At 30.0% G+C, this 20,809-nt stretch overlaps 2 protein-coding genes across 3 annotated transcripts; both read left to right on the forward strand.

Annotated features, from left to right (window-relative positions):
• Nucleotides 1–557: 557 nt before the first annotated feature.
• LOC112785228 (L-ascorbate oxidase homolog) lies at nt 558–6,763 on the forward strand. Of its 2 annotated transcripts, none has more exons than XM_025828713.3 (9): nt 558–694; nt 785–942; nt 1,028–1,137; nt 2,610–2,880; nt 3,231–3,327; nt 3,695–4,040; nt 4,680–5,051; nt 5,669–5,747; nt 6,357–6,763. In XM_025828713.3, exons 2-9 carry the CDS (start codon nt 793–795, stop codon nt 6,561–6,563), a joined length of 1,632 nt encoding a protein of 543 aa, XP_025684498.1. In that variant the 5' UTR covers nt 558–694; nt 785–792; the 3' UTR covers nt 6,564–6,763. The 2 variants fall into 2 exon arrangements, with proteins under 2 accessions (XP_025684498.1, XP_025684556.1); XM_025828771.3 differs by having other exon boundaries at nt 638–694; nt 788–942.
• A 7,011-nt stretch (nt 6,764–13,774) lies between these two features.
• Nucleotides 13,775–19,079, forward strand: LOC112785362 (L-ascorbate oxidase homolog). Its single transcript, XM_025828860.2, has 9 exons — nt 13,775–13,849; nt 14,892–15,041; nt 15,169–15,278; nt 16,004–16,274; nt 16,552–16,651; nt 16,747–17,089; nt 17,553–17,924; nt 18,015–18,093; nt 18,551–19,079. Exons 2-9 carry the CDS (start codon nt 14,910–14,912, stop codon nt 18,749–18,751), a joined length of 1,608 nt encoding a protein of 535 aa, XP_025684645.1. The 5' UTR covers nt 13,775–13,849; nt 14,892–14,909; the 3' UTR covers nt 18,752–19,079.
• Nucleotides 19,080–20,809: the final 1,730 nt, after the last annotated feature.

Consider the following 20,809-nt stretch of genomic DNA (forward strand, 5'->3'; position numbering starts at 1 on the left):
AGTTGTGGATAAAATAAGAATAAAAAATTTATAATGAAAAAACAGAAACATACATTGATAAGTGTTAATTTTATAGAATTAAAAAAAAAATCTTGCTAGGAACCAATGAAATATTTGTACAATATATACAATGATGAGTTAAAAAATGAACATCATCCATACTATCCAAAATAACCATCTGCGTACTAAGAATAATAAACATCTCATGTCATAAAATCACTCATCCCAAAAGCTTAAGCTGATTTTGGGGTTCACCAAGAATCGAACTCTTGACCTTTTGGATCTAGAGCTCTAACCCAAAAGTCTCAACTGATGTTAAAAAGTAACACTAATGATTATATCTTTAATACTAAATCAGACATTCCTAAATTTTTATTATACACATTGTATAAATATTCCATGAACTCTCTATATTTTCCCTTAAAAAAATGATTAGACTTACTATTTGGTGCTCCCAATTATTTTTCATACATGATATGTTGATTCTTGAGTTTGAAGCAATAGGTAAGAAAGCAATCAAAAGTCAAAACCCGTTGACAGCGCCGAATATGAATGATCAATTTGCAACCTTAAACTAAGCAATAACCATCCATTTAAATATTCTAAAATTAAAATTTATCATTCACTCACTTTTTCATATAAATATAACGAAAAGGCTCAGCAGTTTCACTCCTCAGAACCATAGAACTAGCTGGTACTTTTCATTTTTCAATGCTCTCAATAACACTTAACTATGTATAACGTTTTGCGTTAAACTTGTGTATATCTTGTGCTTATTTTGTAGTAGCCTTGATGGGATTAAAAGGGTTGGTGCAGTTGTTCTGTATTGTTGTGACTCTGGTGAGTGTGTGTTTGGTGCAACTGAAAGCAGAAGATGCATACAAGTATTTCACATGGACTGTGACTTATGGAACACTCTCTCCTCTTGGTACACCCCAGAAGGTAGTTTAATTTAATTATGATCATTCAATTAATGTAGTATTATTTTTCTTTGCTTATTGATGAGGTTTTTGTTTTTATTTTTAAGGTGATTATGATCAATGGTCAATTCCCTGGGCCTCAACTTGACTTGGTAACAAACGACAATGTAGTTCTTAACCTTATCAACAAGTTGGATGAGCCATTTTTACTCACTTGGTGAGTTTCTCTGTTTATCCGTGTGCCTTTTCTTTCCCCTGCTTTTTAACATAAACATATTAATTTTATGGTGTGCATTTAATTTTCTGTATTGTCAACTTCTCATGCTATCATTGTGGCTTCGGAGTATTCAAATGTGTCTACTAAGAATGCCTTTGGAAGAAAAATTTAGATGAAGAGATAGAAACGGAAAGATTGAGACAAAGCTAAATTAAGTCTTTATATTATATTTGATATAAAATATACGAGATTAAGTTATATCTCAGTATTATATTTGATTTAAGATAAATATAGAAACTGATACGTAGAATTAAAATTTAAAAAATTAAATGAACGTATTTTTGGTAGAAATGTTATTAAAATTTTAGTCTTTGGTTTTAAAAATTTCAGTCTCCTATGTCTCAATTTTCTAAAAAATCCTGAAAAACTGAAATTTTATATTCTATGATTAAAATTTTAATTTTAGTCTAATCACTAAATACAATATTCAATCACATTTTTTTAGTCTTAGTCTGAATCCTAAAACAAATGCAACCTAAGAGTGTGAGAGATAATGTCGTTGGTAGAAGGTTAAATTTATCCTGAGAAAAATTTGTTAATATAAAAATAAAATAAATAGATAAAAATATACATAAAATAATTTAAAATAAACAAAAGAATAAATCAAAGATTCATAAATATAAAAATACACTCCAAAAAATATTTTTAATAAACAAGAAGTATTATACTATTAGTAAAGGTTTGATATTCATGAATTTTAGTGTGTATTTTTTGTTCATTAAAAACAATCTTTACAATACACTTTGATATTTATGAATTTTGGTATGTATTTTTTTCGCTTCAAGCTCCTTTACATGTACTTTTATCGATTTATTCTATAAATAAAATATTTTAGAGTACTTTTTTACAATAAAAAAAGTCATATATTGCATTCTTACATAGCTAATTTGCTAGATATGCATCAATTTGGATTTAGATTTTCTAAATTTTAAATTTTATTTTAGAGGTAAAGTATGATTTATTACTATTTATTTTATAGGTGAGATCAAGAAAAAATATTTAATGGTGAGAGATCTCACTTTATTCTCTAAAGTAAGTCTAAAATTTAAAGGATCCAAATTCGATTGATTTAGGAAAAGTAAGTGAGGACCTGGAGAAATATTTAGCTAAATTTAGCTACAAGATTTTGCATTCCTTCGAGTAAAAATTTATAACAACGCCACAAAAGCAAAGCAAATGAATTTTCCATCAGTTTTCTAATACACATGACATTTCTTTCTTTTGGGGGAGTGGATCCTCTCCAGTGAGAAGTGTTCAATCTAACCATTCATTGCATTCTCTCTCTTATTTATTTCTGGTCCCACTCATAGAATCAAAGGTGATAGATCACATTGGATTCTATCAATTGTTAAAAAAACTGGAGAGAATCTTTTTCCTTCTTTTGGTCAACATTTGTTTTGTTGATGAAACAGGAATGGTATTAAACAAAGGAAAAACTCATGGCAAGATGGGGTATTGGGAACCAACTGTCCTATCCCTCCAAACTCAAACTACACTTACAAGTTTCAGGCAAAGGATCAAATTGGAACATACACATATTTTCCATCAACTCACCTCCATAAAGCAGCTGGAGGATTTGGAGGACTCAATGTTTACCATAGATCAGTCATCTCACTCCCTTATCCATACCCTGATGGAGATTTTACTTTGCTCATTGCTGATTGGTACAAAACTGGCCACAAGGTATAACTATATATATAACACTTCTCTAAACTAGATCATCATATTTTTGTCTTCTTTCTTCATTCATCAACTTATTAATCGTTTATAAAGCTAAGTACTACTTTGATGCATGTGTTTGCAGTTATACTAAATAGTTTTTAGTTGGTAACTTTGTTAATTAATAGTGTGTATAATTTTAGACTAATTAAACATTTGCAATTTCTTAAAACAATTATTCTTTTTTTTGCTATTTCATACGCATCAATGCATTCTTCTTCCTTGCAAATTCGCCACCAAGAGCTAGAAATTGAATTCAAATTGTTTGTTATCATGCAAACCATATTCATAGTTTTTTGTTCTGATATTTACAGGCATTACAACAATCTTTAGATTCTGGAAAATCTCTTTCCTTCCCTGATGGTCTCCTTATCAATGGCCAGGCACATACTACTCTCAATGGTGACCAGGGTATGTTCTTTGCTTTAACAATAGAATAAATTGCCATGTGTACCTATAAAAGATACAGATGCTGACAAATGTACTCATATGAGAATAAAACGACAATTATAACCAATAGTACACAGACGTTGATTACACAATTGGTCCGTTAGGATATTCTTGGCACACAGAAGCTACCTTCCGTGGTACAATTGTCGTTTTATTCTTATATGGATATATTTATCAGCGTTTGTTTCTTTCATGGATGCAATGATAATTATTCTTTAACATTATATTGTCCTATTTTCAGGTACCCAAATGTTGAAACTTTTCTATGATGCTAATTTTTCAACACATGCTTGCACTAACCAACATTATTGTTTATGTTCAATTTTAGGAAAGACCTACATGTTCAGGATCTCAAATATGGGGCTATCAACATCAATTAACTTCAGAATTCAGGGTCATTCATTGAAGCTAGTAGAAATTGAAGGGTCACACACTATTCAAAACATGTATGACTCCCTTGATGTCCATGCTGGCCAATCATTTTCAGTATTGGTGACCTTGAACCAATCTCCAAAAGACTACTACATTGTTGCCTCAACAAGATTTTCCAGGAAAGTTCTCACTGCTACTGCACTGCTTCACTATTCAAACTCTCATTCACCTGCTTCTGGACCTCTTCCTAGCCCCCCTGCTTACCACTATCATTGGTCTGTCAGGCAAGCAAGATCCTTTAGGTAACTAAATATCAAATCATTTCTCTTCAAAGTTTTTGCGATTAGGAAAAAATTAAAAGAATGGTTATATATCTAATATGTTTAAGAGAAAAAGGTCTATTTTGCCTTATTCAAAAGAATGAATCAACAAAAATCAAACTCTAGACCTAATAACATATCATGACATCATTATGCAAAAAATTTAAAATGTTAAATTACATTGATTATATATCTAACTACCAAATTAAATTCAAGTAAGTAACCTTCACTTTACTCCCATCTATCTATATTCTTGATATGTTACATGCATGATTCTGAGAACTGAATCAAACTGGTTAGTTAGTCTAGGTTAATCTAGAACCAACTACCAAGGTTTAAGGTAAAAAATGGTTACTAGCAAATCGGGTCAAAAATTGAGAAAAACTAGTCAGAAAATTAATAAAATGTTCGAACCGGTTTGGTTTTTAGCGGGTAACCAGTTATTTAAAAAGATTAAAATGTTGAGTTATATAAATATTAAGAACTATATTAGATAGTCAATGAGTTATAGCTCAAATTGTATAGTCTCTCCATACTTACTTAAGAGGTTGCGTGTTCGAGTCTCCCTATCTTCGGCATATAAAAAAATTTCTTGATCTGTTACAATATTGATGGATGCAGATGGAATCTGACAGCAAATGCAGCGAGGCCAAACCCACAAGGATCATACCATTATGGGAAAATAACTCCAACAAAGACAATTGTGTTGGCAAATTCAGCAGCTATAATCAACGGAAAAAAACGTTATGCTGTGAACAAGGTTTCCTATGTGAACCCTGATACCCCTCTGAAGCTTGCCGATTACTTCAACATCCCCGGAATTTTCAGTGTGGATTCAATCCAAAGCCTTCCTTCTAATGGACCCGCTTCGGCGCAGATAGCTACTTCTGTCATTCCAAATTCTCTTCACGACTTCATTGAAGTCGTTTTCCAGAACAATGAGAACACCATGCAATCTTGGCACCTTGATGGCTATGATTTTTGGGTCGTAGGGTATGTAATGTCAACCTAATTCTCTTCTTTCTTCAATTTTTCTTTACATGTTTTAGAAGCAATTAATTATGTAGGTTTAGAAGCAGGTATAAGACTTGGGATTTATAAGTGGAAACTTACATGCAGTTGTTGTCTAAGTTACTAGTTGAGATTATCTAACGATTATCAGTTAGCAACTTCGTATAGTCGACAGCATCTGAGTTTTCACCAAAGACAAATAGTGGAAACTTAGATGCAGTCAACAGCTGAGAGTCGTTAGATAATTTGACTGATTTGACTAAATTTTCATCTAACGGCTTTTAACTATCAACTTCACGTGAAGTCGATTGCACATGAGTCTTCACCAAAGACAAAAGGTGGAAATTCGGATACAATCGACTTCACGTAAAGTTGACAGTTAAGAACCATTAGATAATTTGACTGATTTGACTAAATTTTCATTTAAGAGCTTTCAATTATCAACTTCACGTGCAGCTGAATTTTTACCGAGACAAATATACGTGAGTCTTGGTTGGAATTATAACATTGATACTAATCAAAATTAATTTTGAAAATCACATCGTTTCTAAACGGTGAAGCAACCACATATTTAATGATGCTCGTTGCAACCGTTACAGTTATGGTTTTGGAGAGTGGACACCAGCCAAGAGAAGATCCTACAATCTTGTGGATGCCGTGACAAGACATACTGCACAGGTAACTATAATTAGAATGAGACGAAATACTCAATTGGTTGCTTGGTGAAGATTTCAGGATAAATTAGACTATTAAAATTAAGATAATGTAAAACGTTATATATATTTTTTTAATGAGCAATGTTAGAGCCAGTAATTTTTATGATTGTTAGCCATTAACTAGCCATCAATGATATGGTGTGAGATTGGTGTGAAATTTCATTCAATGACTCATTTTTTTTTGCTGGTTATATGCTGGTCAAAATTTAATAAAACTGCTGCCCCCTAGACTTTTTCTTTTTTAATTACATAAATTTTTTTGGATAATTATTCACATGATCTAATATAAAGGTAATTGTTTTTGTTAATATGACATTATAAAATTAAATATATATATAAAATTACTTTTAAAAAGAGATCTGTATTTAGTTTAAAGTGTGCTTGTACAAAAGGTGATTTCCGAACCTCAAAAAATAATTTAGAAAATACAAAACAAAACCAAACAAAATTAGAGCCTCTATAGTTGGTGTACATCTTCGTTCTCATTCCCCTAAAATGAGTATGGTGTGAAACAAGTGTTAAATAAAAATGTAATGTGCTTACCTATCTTGTGTTGTCTAAATTAATGTAGGTATATCCAAATGGTTGGACTACAATATTGGTGTCCTTGGACAATGAAGGTATGTGGAACTTGAGGTCTGCAATATGGGAGAGGCAGTATCTTGGGCAGCAATTGTATCTCAGAGTTTGGACTGCTCAAAAAAGCCTTTCTACTGAATATAATATTCCTGCTAATGTCTTGCTTTGTGGCAAAGTCAACGGACATCATCACCCTTAGTAATTCACATCAACATATGCAATATATTTTGGTGCATTTTCTAGTCATGAGGGGTTGACTAAAATTGAAGATTGAAAGAAGAAAAATGATGAAGAGAGAATTTGAATTATCATTTTCATGGTAAAATATGTAAAGTTAAAGAGACACTTGATGAGAATTCGGTGATTGCTTTCTTATATATTTGGAGAAGTTATATTTTATTTTTAGGGTTAAGTACAATTTTTGTCTCTAACGTAGAGGTCGAAAATTTATTTTGCCTTTGGCCCTTTTTTCGCTATAAAATGGTCTCGAAGGTTTCTGTTTGTTTTAAAATTGTCTTTCGGACGAAAATGCCCTTTTTTCTTCATCTCCAAAATCAACCAAATGCAGAAACAGAAGCAGGCAGAAAAAGAATGCAGAAACAGAAGCAAGCAGAAGCAAAATGTAAAAGCAGAAAGCTGAAGCAGTGAAACAACAACAACAACTAGAAGAACAACACCAACAACAACAATGAATAATGAAATCAGAATAACAACAAAACCAAAACCAAATGTAGAAGTAAAAACAGAAATAGAAGTAGAAGCAAAAGCAGAAACGACAAAGAGCATCGACGACTGAACAAGGAGGAGGAGCAGAAATAGCGAGCAGTGCGCGAATGGCGGCGGCAACGCTGAACGCGGTCTCCCTCTCCCTTCCGATCTCTCTCTTCTCCCTTTTTCCTCTCTTCATCTGTGTGTGTGGCGGTTTCCCCTTCTCTCCATCACAGGCGACGGTGCGGGGTGCTACCTTCCCTTCCCAATTCTCTTTCTCTCTCCCCCCCCGCAATTCTCTTTCTCCTTCTTTTCTTTCTTTCTTTTTTTTATTTTATAATTTTTTAAAAAAGGATAATTTGATAATAAAAATAAAAAATTTAATAAAAAGAATGATTTTAAAATAAAGTGAAAATCTTTAGAACTATTTTGTAGCGAAAAATGATCAATGACAAAAAAAATTTTCAACCTCTACGTTAAGAATCAAAATCGTACTTCACCTTTATTTTTACTAAGAATGTTTAAATGTAGTCATAGTTTAGTATTTAAGTTGACACTCTCTTTTATGCCCAAATTTCATAATTATTTTATTTTTTAGTTTTGAACCCATTTTTGGAAAAACTATTTTGCTTCCTTGAATGACCCCTTCCAATGCAAAGACATAATGTTTAAATCTAACCTCTTGCAAAACTCTACTAAATCCAACCGAACTTCATGATTGTCCCTAGTTTTATCAATATTTATTATTGTATAAATAATATTACTAAAGATATTCTTCTCAATATATATCACACCGAGACATACAGATATTATCAGACTAGGTAATCTTTTAATTTTAAATAAGTCAAGTTTAAAAAGTAAAAACAAATTTTGTCAATTTTATTAAATCTCATACTTTAGCATTGTAACTAATACTCTGGTCTGAGTCAACTATTTTTTTTATATCTACTAATCGTAGATTATATTAGAATTTTTATTCTATTTATAATCTAATTTATTAATATAAAAATTAGTTTGGGTGATGTTGTAATTATTAATTAATTATATTGATAGATAACCTATTTTTTATAAAAAGAATACGACTATTCATAAATTTTATAAAGTTTAGATCTTTAATTCTGATTACACAAGTGATTATTTTGTATTCTTTTAAGATACTGCTCCATCAGCAAGTATAAAATTGTATCTTAACATTGATTTTCTATAATCAACACATCTCGCCAAATCTGAATTTGAGTATCCAACAATTTTTAAATTGTCGGTTCGTCTATATGTAAGCATGAAATCCTTGATTCCTTAAAAATACCTTAAGACTTTCTTTGTTGCTCTCCAATGGATAATTCATAGATTACTTTGATATCTTCCTAACATGCTAGCAGCAAAAGCAATGTCAGGTCTTGTATAGACTTAAGCATACATTAGACTTCGAACGGCTGAAGCATAAGGAATATTTTGCATTTGTTCCTTTTTAAGTTTATTTTTGGGACATTGATTTAAACAGAATTTGTCTCCTTTCACAATAGGTGCAACACTTGGTGAACAATTTTGCATTTTAAACCTCTCAAGAACTTTATTAATATAGGCTTCTTGAGATAAACCTAAAATTCCTTTATGTTTATCTCTATGAATCTTTATGCCAATGACATAAGATATATCACCCACATCTTTCATATCAAAATGTCTAGAGAAAAATTGTTTCACTTCATGTAATAACCCTAAATCATTTGTTGCAAGTAAAATATCATCAACATATAAGATGAGAAATATGATCTTACTCCACTAACCTTGTGATATATACATTGATCAGAAATATTCTCAATGAATCCAAATGAAAAAATCACATTGTAAAACTTTAAATACCACTGTCGAAAAGCCTGCTTAAGACCATACATTGCTCTCTTAAATTTGCAAACTAACTCCTTACCGGCACTTGAGATAAACCCTTTGGGTTGTCTCATAGGCCTCTTCTTCCAAATCTCCATTAAAAAAGGCAGTTTTCACATCCATTTGATGTAATTTTATGTCAAAATGTGCTACCAATGTCATAATGATCCGGAAAGAGTCTTTCTTTAAAACAGGAGAAAAAGGTTTTTTTGTAGTCAACTCTTTCCTTTTGAGTAAATCCTTTGGCAACAAGTCGAGACTTGTATTGCTCAATATTGCCTAATGAATCATTCTTGGTCTTAAAGACCCATTTACAACCAATGGTCTTTTTTTCCATAAGCAATTCTACAAGATCCCAAATTTGATTATTCGCCATAGATATCATTTCATCCTTCATAGCATCTAGTCATAAATTGGAATTACCACTTTCTATTAGTTGTGAAAATGTCGTTGGATCATTTTCATCACAAACATCATAGTCAGACTCAGCAAGATACACTACATAGTCACTAGAAATTGCAAGCTTTCTTATTCTTGTTGATCTTTTTAATGTTGCATCATCAACCTCTTGTAAAGGTAGTGTTATAACAGGTTCTCTCTCTTCTTGAAGTTGCTCTTGAACAATATGTTCTTGAACAATATTTTTATTATGAAGAGTTTGATCCTTCACCATATGATCTACTTGAACATTATCTTCATGATGTGAAACATCAGTAATAGATTATTCTACATTGACCCTATCTGTATGGGCATTGTATTGAACAATCGCTCTTGTACATGGAGAGGTTTGACAAACATTATCATTCTCAATAACTTTAAGAGGATGATTTCTCCCACTTTTCACATCATTCTCTAAAAATCTTGCATTTCTAGATTCAACTATTTTACTTGAATGGGAGGGACAATAAAATCTGTAACCCTTAAACTTTTCTGCATAGTCGATAAAATAGGCACTTATCGTCTTTGGGTCCAAATTTCTTTCTTGTGGACTATATACCCGAACTTCAATAGGACAACCCTAAATATGTATATGATTCAAACTATGTTTCCAACCTTTCTATTTAATATATATGTGGTTGTCTTAAGGGCTTCACTCCATAAGAATAAAGGAAGATTGGAGTTGCTAAGCATACTTCTCACCATATCCAGCAAAGTCCTATTTTTTTAACTATACCATTTTAATCTTGATAAAAAAATAAAAGGATAAATAAGACAAAAATTGAAATTGAATAGAAAATATAAATTGTAATTGAAATAAAAACAACAAGGATAGGTTGAAATTGAATACAAAGAGAATTACTCTACTTTCTACCCAATTTCTTGACGCAACAAGAAAGGGACTCCTCAACCTAACTTGTCAACGCTATAGTTTGGAAATTGAATCAAAGGGACTCCTCAACCTTCTACCTAATTTCCCGATGCAACAAGAGACGGACTCCTCAACCTCAATTGTCCACGCCATGGTTTCATCAGGAAACCAACAAGGAATTTTTAAACCTCTAAATCATTCTATACTACGACTACAATAGCTAAGGAGGTATTTATATCCTCTTATTAGGTTAAAACAAAGAAAATTCTTAAAGTCCATAAACATAAGGCCCAATCTAGTAATTAAATAAACAAAATCAAAATACATTAAATAAAAATATTCTAAAAATGTAAACTAATATATTCTAAATAACACTTGAACTCTTCATATAACGAATATTTGAAGCACGTATCATTCTCCTTCTCTTCAAAAAAGATTCGTCCTCGAATCTTGTAGATGGAAAAAATTAATATATGAAAAGGACAATAATTAGTTAATTACAAGGAAGATCATTTTTTTGTTTTTTTTCTTCCCTTTTTTTGTTTTTTGTTTTTCACTTTATGCTTTTTTTTTTTAAATAATAATGAAACGCAAACGAAAACAAGAACACAAGAACTTAAAGAAAGACGCAATATATACTGGACTCTTTTTTTATGATAAAAGAAAAACAAATATAGATTAATAAGAATTAATCTAATACCTGAGCTCTGATACCAAATGATAAAAAAATAAAAGGATAAGAGTAAAGTATCGTTTTTGTCCCCCACGTTTGGGGTAAGTCCCAAAGTTGTCCTTAACGTTTCAATCGTCCTATTTAAGTTCCTAACGTTTCAAAACTGACTCAATGTTGTCCTGCCGTTAGGGATCCGTTAACAGAATTGACGGGAGGACAAAATTGAAACGATTTTAAAATGTTAGAGACTTAAATAGAACGAAAATGCTCGGGACAAAAATAATACATAGAAATAAATTTTAATTTTATCCTTCAATAATATCAATTTTTTACTATACATAGTATTCAATTATTTTTTAATCACATCTAAATAAATTACACTTAATCATATTACTTTCATTTTAAATAAATTAATTTTTTTTATAATTTACTTTTAAAGATTTTTTGTTATCATGAAATGTTTGTAGAATTACTAATATATAAACTTGCAGAAAAGAAAAAAATAATATATATACAATAAAATATAAATTATACCTTTTGTCTCTAACGTATCAAAATTTTTTAAAATTATTAAAAAATAAATTTATTTAAAATGAAAATAATGTGATTAAGTGTAATTTATTTAGATGTAATTAAAAAATAATTGAATACTATATACAGTAAAAAATTAATATTATTGAAAGATAAAATTAAATTAAAATTTATTTTTATGTATTGTTTTTATCCCTAACGTTTTCGTCCTATTTAAGTCCTTAATATTTCAAAATCGTCTCAATTTTGTCCTGCCGTCAATTCAGTTAACGGATCCCTAACATTGAGTCAATTTTAAAACGTTATAAACTTAAATAGGACGATTGAAATATTAGAACAACTTTGAGACTTATCCCAAACGTTGAAAACAAAAATAATACTTTACTCTAAAATATATAATTTTACACCGTCTTTATCATATACAATATTTCAAAATAAAATCCTTAAATATATGCACTTTTATGTTGACAAACTTTCTCAAAATACATAAAATATGTGTTGGATATTTATTAGATGTTTTTGTGTTTTATATAGAGTATTTCTAATTCTTTATGGTTTATATATTATGAACGGACAACATTATTTAAACAAAAAAGAATTTCATAGAAAGAAGGGAAGGTGATGAAACCAACACAGATCCACACTATTCGATCACCTTGTCTTCAATGATACTTCCGCAGCCACGTTAGACCTCTTGGAATTTTTTTTCCTTAGTTGATATACTCAAAACCTGCCTATTAACAATCCATCGAAAAAATATTAGTAAAAGTTGAAGTACTAAAATGTTGCGCTACAACATATTCTTCTCATATTTAATCCGCGAATCAGTGCCAGCCTTGGATCTGCAAATAAACACATTATGATACTTGGCTTGTCCACTTTGATCACGTAATAAATTTAATTTTTTTTAGAGTTAATTGTCAAATTTATTCGTGAAAGATCATCCATTTTCTAAATTAGTTTTTAAAAGATTTTTTTAGTTATATTAGTGATAAAACGTAAGTTAAATTGGTCCTTAATGCTACGTGACATGATGACGTGATAGGTTAATACTACGTGTTACAAGATGATTGATTAACGTATAAAAAATTATTTATAATCAAAATAGTCATAAAAATTTAGACGTAAATCATTTTTATCTTTAAAATTTTAAAAATTACTCAAATTAATTATTATATAAATTTCTTTTATTTTTTCTTCATAATATTAAATTTAAAGTATTTTTTAATAATACTAATTTTAATATTATTTTTTAGACTTTAATAAATAAATTTTTTTAACATAAAATAATAAAAATAATTAAATTATTATAAAATTATTTTATTATTCATATTTTAAATTTATATTTTTAAATTATAATTTTTTACAATGATATTTTTTATTTAAACGAATTTATCAAATTATTATTGATTATATATCTAAAAATTTAATATTTTTTATTGTTAATTATATTAATAATTAATTAATTAAAATAATAAATTTTAATCGTCTTTTAACATAACTCTTGAAAAAGTCCTAGTTGGTTGTTTCTAAAATTTCAACTCAACGAACTAACGAAAATAGAATAATATGCTGTAGATTTGGATATAATATAAGGTCGTAGAATTTACTCCAATTCAAGACCTAAACTAATTAATCATGAACGAGGAATGGATCCGCTATCGGCTGCGTCGCACCCGCTATGTTCAGATCTCTCCACTCTTCCATTTTCCAATTTCCTCACACCACCGACTTAAACACTTCCTTTTCCCAACTCATTATGCTTCACATTCTAACCCAATAATAATAATAATAATAATAATAATAATAATAATAACTTTGTCCAAGATCAAAAGCAATCCCCCAATTAAATGTAAACCCCTCATAATAGCAATATACTAACAATTTTCCCCCAACTAACGCCGCATGGCCTTGACTATTATAATTATTATTATAAATTAAAATTTAATTTATTATAAATTTAAATTTTATTTAAAAATTTATTGTAAGTCAATAAATTATTATTTATACAATAAAATTTAAATTTTTTATATTTGTTTAAGTATATAAATGAACTAATTTAAATTAGTTTGACATTATTATTATTATTATTTCAATAAATACTTAATGTGGTCAACTTATTAGTTAATTAATTTGAAAATATATTAATGCACCATGCATGTTACTACAACACGCAGTATTATGTGTACTAGACACATTGTACCCCGGCCACCCTGGCATTCATCTTCCACATAACATCTTCTATTGTGTCTTATTATATATATATATATATATATATATATATATATATATATATGAGTCTATCCATACTTCATCCTCAATTCAACACCTTAGTTCTCCATCTCAATTTGTTTCTCTCCAAGGTGAAGCTAGAGTTTTGGTAAGTTCATTTTTAGCTTGAGAAATTCATAGTTGTTCGTAATTTGAGCAATATCATTGAGCTATGAAATTCACTTCTATCCTTTCAACTTTAAACTCCTATCCTACGCAAATTCTTGGGATGCAAGCATTACATTATACATTACGGTAAAACTTTTTAAAGAAGTGGTTGTATTTTTTAAAAGTTTAAATTTTTTATTTTATGTTTGGTAAATTAAAAAGATCATGTACTTGTATTTATAGTTTTTAAAAGATTGGGATATTTTTTAAAGCATTTAAGATAGAACTTTTTAAAGTTGGCTTGTGCTTTTCAAATTTGAAAGTCTAATATAATCTCATATGTTAATTAATTTTCAAATTTAATACATATATTTATGTCTATTATAGTATTTTTAAATTTTAAAAGTTATTTTACCAAACACAATTATTGTTGTTTGTGTTTATTGAAAGCTATTTTTAATTTGATTTACCAAACATAAATACTACAACTTTTAAAAAGCCATCTTTTTAAAATTTAGGTTTTATAAACTACTTTTGAAACCATTTTTGTTCCTATATTTGGCATAATACTATATTAGTTGTAACAAATTTTGATATGCTAGCTAGCTCTGTATTCATCTCATAGAAGTCAGGGGTGGGGGTGTATAAGAGCCGAAAGTTCTTTTTGGTTGTGCTTCTCCCTCTAGATTTATAGTGCATTCTTCCTGTTGCTACATACATAAACAAAAGACAAAGAAAAGTGAGAGTCTCTATGTCAAAGTATAGAGAACTCCCAGTAAGATAATTAAAGAAGAAACAATTTTTTTTAATTAAAATTTTGAAAGTAAGTAAAAATAAATAAATAAATAAATAATTCGAAAATAAAAAATAATTTTTGAAATTTCAAAAAATTTTAAAAACAGTTTAAAAAAATAATTTAAAATTCAAAAAGAAAGAAAAAACACCAAAGAATCACCAAACTTTTAAAATTTAAATTTAAAATCACTAGTAATTTGTAGAGCACTTCTTATTTAAAAAGATTGTTGCATATTTAATTTATGCAGTGTTTCATCATACAAGAGATGAAGATCTCTTTGGCTCTAGCTTTTCTTGGAATTTTGGGTGCTCTCTCTGTTGTAGCAGAAGATCGCTATCAATTTTTCACATGGGAAGTTACTTATGGAACAATTTACCCTCTTGGGGTTCCTCAACAGGTTAGACGATGCATAGTCCTTTTTTATGTATATGTATTTTAGTTTGAAATATATATGTATGCCTTTCTTTAACTTCATGCTAAATTAAAGTGATTAATGTTTTAATTCACATCTTATATATTATTAGGGCATTCTTATCAATGGCCAATTTCCAGGCCCTACAATTGATGGCATCACTAATGACAACATCGTTGTTAATGTCATTAACAAGCTTGACGAGAAATTCCTCATCACATGGTTAGTGATTTTTTTTTTGTAATTTAATTTTCTCAAACATTTTGCTTTAACTTTTTTGTAGTCTTTGTCCTCCCAAAATATTTTCTTATAAGTATTTTACAATATCCTTCAGCCTTAAAAATTTTGATTTGTTAGTTTCTGTAATTATAACTATTTACTAATTTTCGTTAGTCTTCATAAATATTGTCATGCAACACCAAAATCCAAATGATATGTAGCAAATAAACAACAATAAATATTTTTCAACACACACACATAAAATCAGCTATCAAATTAATTACTATGTATTTTTATCTATAAATTCATGAGATGTTTAACTTATTTTGAATAGAGCAATGCTAGGGGCCAGCAATTTTTGTAATTGTTAGCCGTTAACTAGTCATCAATGATGATTTGATGGTGTGAGATTAGTGTGAAATTTCATCCAATGGCTCACATTTTTCTTCTGGTTACATGCTGGCCAAAATTCAATAAAACTGCTGGCTTCCTAGACTTTTTCTTTTTAATATATATTTTATACAAATAACTGATTTAATAACTGATTTTTTATATATAGTTAATACAGTCGAATATTTTTAGACGAAACAAAAATCATAAAACCCTTATTTATAGAGATTGAAAACATATACATTTTTTTTTTCTTCCTGATAAACTAGGAATTTGGTGGAAATAATTAAGCATAATAATTAAATCATGTGAATGTGGTGGAAAAAAAAAACAAACAGGAATGGTATAAAGCAGAGAAGGACATCATGGCAAGATGGAGTATTGGGAACAAATTGCCCAATCCCTCCTAAGAGCAATTGGACATACAAGTTCCAACTGAAAGATCAAATTGGAACATATACATATTTCCCATCAACCAAGCTCCATAAAGCTGCTGGAGGTTTTGGGGCACTTAACATTGCCCAAAGATCTGTTATTTCCATTCCCTACCCTGCTCCTGATGCTGAATTCACCCTTCTTGTTGGTGATTGGTACAAGACCAACCACAAGGTTAGTTTCTCAGAAACTGGCCGGTTCTCACAAAACCGTGTTTGTTTTTTCAGAACCGGCCAGTTACCAATTCGGTCCAATCAGTTTTTTTTATCGATTTAGTAATTTTTAAAAATTCTTCGTTCAGTTATTGATAGTGGATCGGACTGTTTTCATCATCGGTTTCTAATTGAACCGATTTGACTGGCAGTCTGATCCGATTTTCAGAACATTGCATAGAAATCAAAGAATTATTGATGATAAAAACATAGATGGGCTAAAGAATTTTAATTTGCAGGTACTAAGGAGACTTTTGGACTTTGGCAAGAAACTTCCTTCTCCTGATGCTCTTCTCATCAATGGACAAAGAGATTCCGCTGTCTTTACTGGTCAAGCAGGTAATAACTAATTACTAATTAACCATCTCTCTATCTCCATTAATATTCACTATTTGAAACTAAATAAAAATTAAATCAACTATATTTATTTGCAGGGAAGACTTACAAATTCAGAGTGTCCAATGTTGGGTTAACAACATCAATCAACTTCAGGATTCAAGGTCACTCATTGAAACTGATTGAAGTTGAAGGTGCTCACACATTACAGGACACATATGAGTCCCTTGATATTCATGTGGGTCAATCAGTGGCGGTTTTGGTCACACTTAACCAGCCTGTGAATGGCTACACCATTATTGCTACTAGCCGCTTCACTCCCATTGTTCTCACCACCACAGCCACTCTTCAATATGCCGGCTCCAGTTCTAAGGCCCCTGGTCCATTGCCCATTGCCCCAACTGATGTAGATTGGTCCATGAAACAAGCCAACTCCATCAGGTAGTTAATTACTATAATTCTGGCTGTAATATTATTTAACTTTTAAATACTGCAAGCACAAATACACGATTTTTTTTATCAAACGCAAAATAAATTACTTGTAGTTTTAAAAATATTCCAAAAAATGAGTGTGAATATCACTTTAATTGAGACGCACCAAATTTATAGTTTAATAACAAGTCAAAATGAGAGTACATAAAGAATGATTCTTGTAGATCAATACTTGTCACCAAATTATTATTCCCAAAGGCTTAATAAATATAAATTATTACAACCAACTTGGATTGGTCGAGTGGTCAGCTCACCTGTCTGCTTAATCAAGTGAACTTATTGATCAGCGACAGACCCTTAAATAAAGCTCTGATCCGCAATAAATTAGTCTTTTGGTCTGTTGGGAAAAATGTGTAAATTTTTTGTATAAACTTTTTTTTTCTCTTTAACCTTTTAATGGTTGTTTGAATAGGTTGAATTTGACAGCAAACGCAGCAAGGCCAAATCCTCAAGGATCATTTCACTATGGAACCATCCCTATGACAAGGACAATCATATTGGCAAATTCTGAAACAAACATCCATGGCAAGCTACGATATGCAGTGAATGGAATCTCCCACATTAATCCACTCACGGCATTGAAGCTTGCTGATTGGTTCAACATTCCAGGAGTGTTCAACCTCAACACTATCAGTGATGTTCCTCCTCCTGCTGGTACCCCTGCCAAATTAGGAACCTCTGTGGTAGGACTTACCCTTCATGACTTCGTAGAAATCATCTTCCAGAACAATGAAGACACAATCCAGTCATGGCACATGGACGGATCTAGCTTCTATGCTGTTGGGTAATCAAGAAATTAAAACTAACTCATTTCGATTTCGATTTCATGAATGTTCGTTAATTAATAATATAATCCTCTTTTCATTAATTTTAGATATGAATATGGCGTATGGACACCTGCTAGCAGAAACATTTACAACTTGGCTGATGCGGTTCCAAGATACACTGTTCAGGTTAGTAAAATGTTATTTGTGCACTAAACTCAGTCATTAATACATTTGTGTATAAATACACATGTGATTTAATTTATTTTTAATGTATATTTATATTCTAACATATATTTTATATTACTGGCTGATTTTTGTGTATTAGTTTCTATGTAATTTTAAAGGGAGAATAATTTTGTCTTATAGTGATATTTTTTTACCTAATTGTATTCTAACAAAATTTATTAAAAATTTAATTGAAAACCATAAAAAAATAATTTGTCAGTATAAAAAATGCATTAGAACCAAAATGTCTTATCTAACATTTTTTAGAACTAATTTGAATATTTATTCTATAAAATATTAGATGAACTCGTATTATTTCAATTAATATTTCTCTTGTTACCTCGCATGCATAAAGATCTTTATTATATATATTGGACTAATGGCTATTATTCATACATGAATATATTTATATATACAGGTGTATCCAAAATCATGGACTGCCATATTGGTATCTTTGGACAATAAGGGGATGTGGAATTTGAGATCTGCAATTTGGCCAAGGCAATATTTGGGACAAGAATTGTATCTCAGGGTCTGGAACAACGAGCAGAGTCTATACACTGAAGCTAACATCCCTGACAATGCACTCTTCTGTGGCATGGCCAAACACCTCCACTAATCATATTAATTACTCTATGTAGACTTTAAGAGATGAGTTTTAATTTCATTATTATTATTATTATTATTATTATTATATATTGGTTTAAGTTGTAAGTTATAACTCTGATTTTTATCTTCTTTTTCTTTTGGTAAAACGATTTTTATCTTCTTTAATTTCATTCTTATCATTATTTTCTTTAGAAACTTCAGTTACGAGAGTGTGACTGTCAAACAATGAAAAAAGAAAAGTAGATCGGGTTCCAATATTGAGGCCCATTTAGGAGCAGTGGTGCCACTGCAATTTGATGTTGTATTAGATTATTTCTTGTAATCATAATAAAGTTTTTTTTCCAATACCTTTCTTGGTAATGCTAGAACTTGAAGAGGGGTTAAATCAACTAAATTTCAAAATTGAAGTTCTATTAAATAGTTTTTGGAGAAGCAGATTATGCCAAAAAAATATTCGTTTTGTTTCTAAAATCAGAATAAAATAAATTAAAGAAGGTGCATGAAAATCACACAAACAAATATTTTGGTTTAGTTTTTATGTACAATAAAATTTACATCCAATCTCTACCATAATTATAGCGGATTTTTAATTATAATAAAATTGATTACATGTACAAATACTAATGAATTACAATCTAATTCATTTAGTATCTATTACAAAATTTCTAATTAAGCCTAGTAATCACCAAGTGTTTTCAATTTGGCAAAGAAAAACCCAACTTGGTTCAACAGTCACCAAGTGCTATTCTAATTTAGTAAGGAAAACTCAATTGGTTTTATGTCACCAAGTGCTATCCCAACTTGACAAAAAAAAAAAAACCAATCCTAGTTCAACAATAATTAAATACACATAAAATTTCTTTTGGCTTTTTTAATGTTTTTCTCTCGTAGCTTTTTTTCATTTAACGTTACTATGATTTGTCTTTTTCTCAATTACAGAAAGATAAACATCAGATAGCCATAACAATGAAATTTAAAATGAAGCTCAAAAATGAAAGAAAATAATTCTGCATGTATGAGATGATGTTCTAAAGTTCTCACTCTATTTTTTTTTTTCTTTACATGCTGTTGTGAGACCAGTTATATAGTATGAGGCTGGCTTTTTAATTTTGCTTCACTGCCTCTGCATTTTTCTTGAGCATTGAACCAACTGAAGTCTTCTTCTTTTAAGAAATCAGACCAGAAAATCAAGAATTCAGAACAGAATAATGTGATACAGAGGTGAGATGGGCAACAATAGTTTCATGGGTATGAGATCTTCAATATATTTGCCAAATCAACACCTTTAATTTTGTACTTTGGTCTCAAGTTTCAATTTCAACTATTAATTTACAGCAAGAGAAAGTAACCTCCATTTTTTTCTTATTACTCGAAATGCAAGTGCAGAGAGAAGATAGATTCAACAAGTAATTGACTTGCATAATCATGGACACCTTTTACCTTTTTCTTCTGATCATACTTGATTTTGATAAGAATAAAAATATAAAATACACAATTTTCTATTTGTAAGAATAAGAAGAGTAACAATACCCACTCAATAATAAATAGCAACAACACAATAATATTAATAACAGCAGAAAAATCACACAAACCAAAAAATAGAGACAAGTTAACATACCAAGATTTTTAACGTGAAAAACCACCTTAATCTGAGAAGTAAAAATCACGAGTCACTAAGACCAGAAAATAGCTTTACTATGATGAAAAATAGGGTACAAGAGAGTCACAGATTACTGCACAAAACTGTTGGGTTTGGGCTCCCTTCCAGTGTCGAGAAAAAGCCTAAATGTTAGTATTCAAGTCTGTAGATAGTTGAAGTTGCTGAGGTGAGTTAAGGTTAAGTGAGAGAGGTCTCATTTGTAAGAAGAACATCAAACACTAAAGAGAAGAGATGAGAGAAAGTTATTTTCGCACATATACAAAACTGTCTCTGTAAATTGGTTGTTGCAAATTTGTTAACTGTTGGATCGAGCTCAAATTTGGACAGTGTGTTTCAGACACTTGGTTCTTTGTTTTCACCGTTCAAATCTTCAATTCGATATCTGTAGCTAGAGCTGTTGGCCACACA

This window comes from Arachis hypogaea, chromosome 1, assembly GCF_003086295.3.
Source record: "Arachis hypogaea cultivar Tifrunner chromosome 1, arahy.Tifrunner.gnm2.J5K5, whole genome shotgun sequence".
Lineage (NCBI taxonomy): Eukaryota > Viridiplantae > Streptophyta > Magnoliopsida > Fabales > Fabaceae > Arachis > Arachis hypogaea.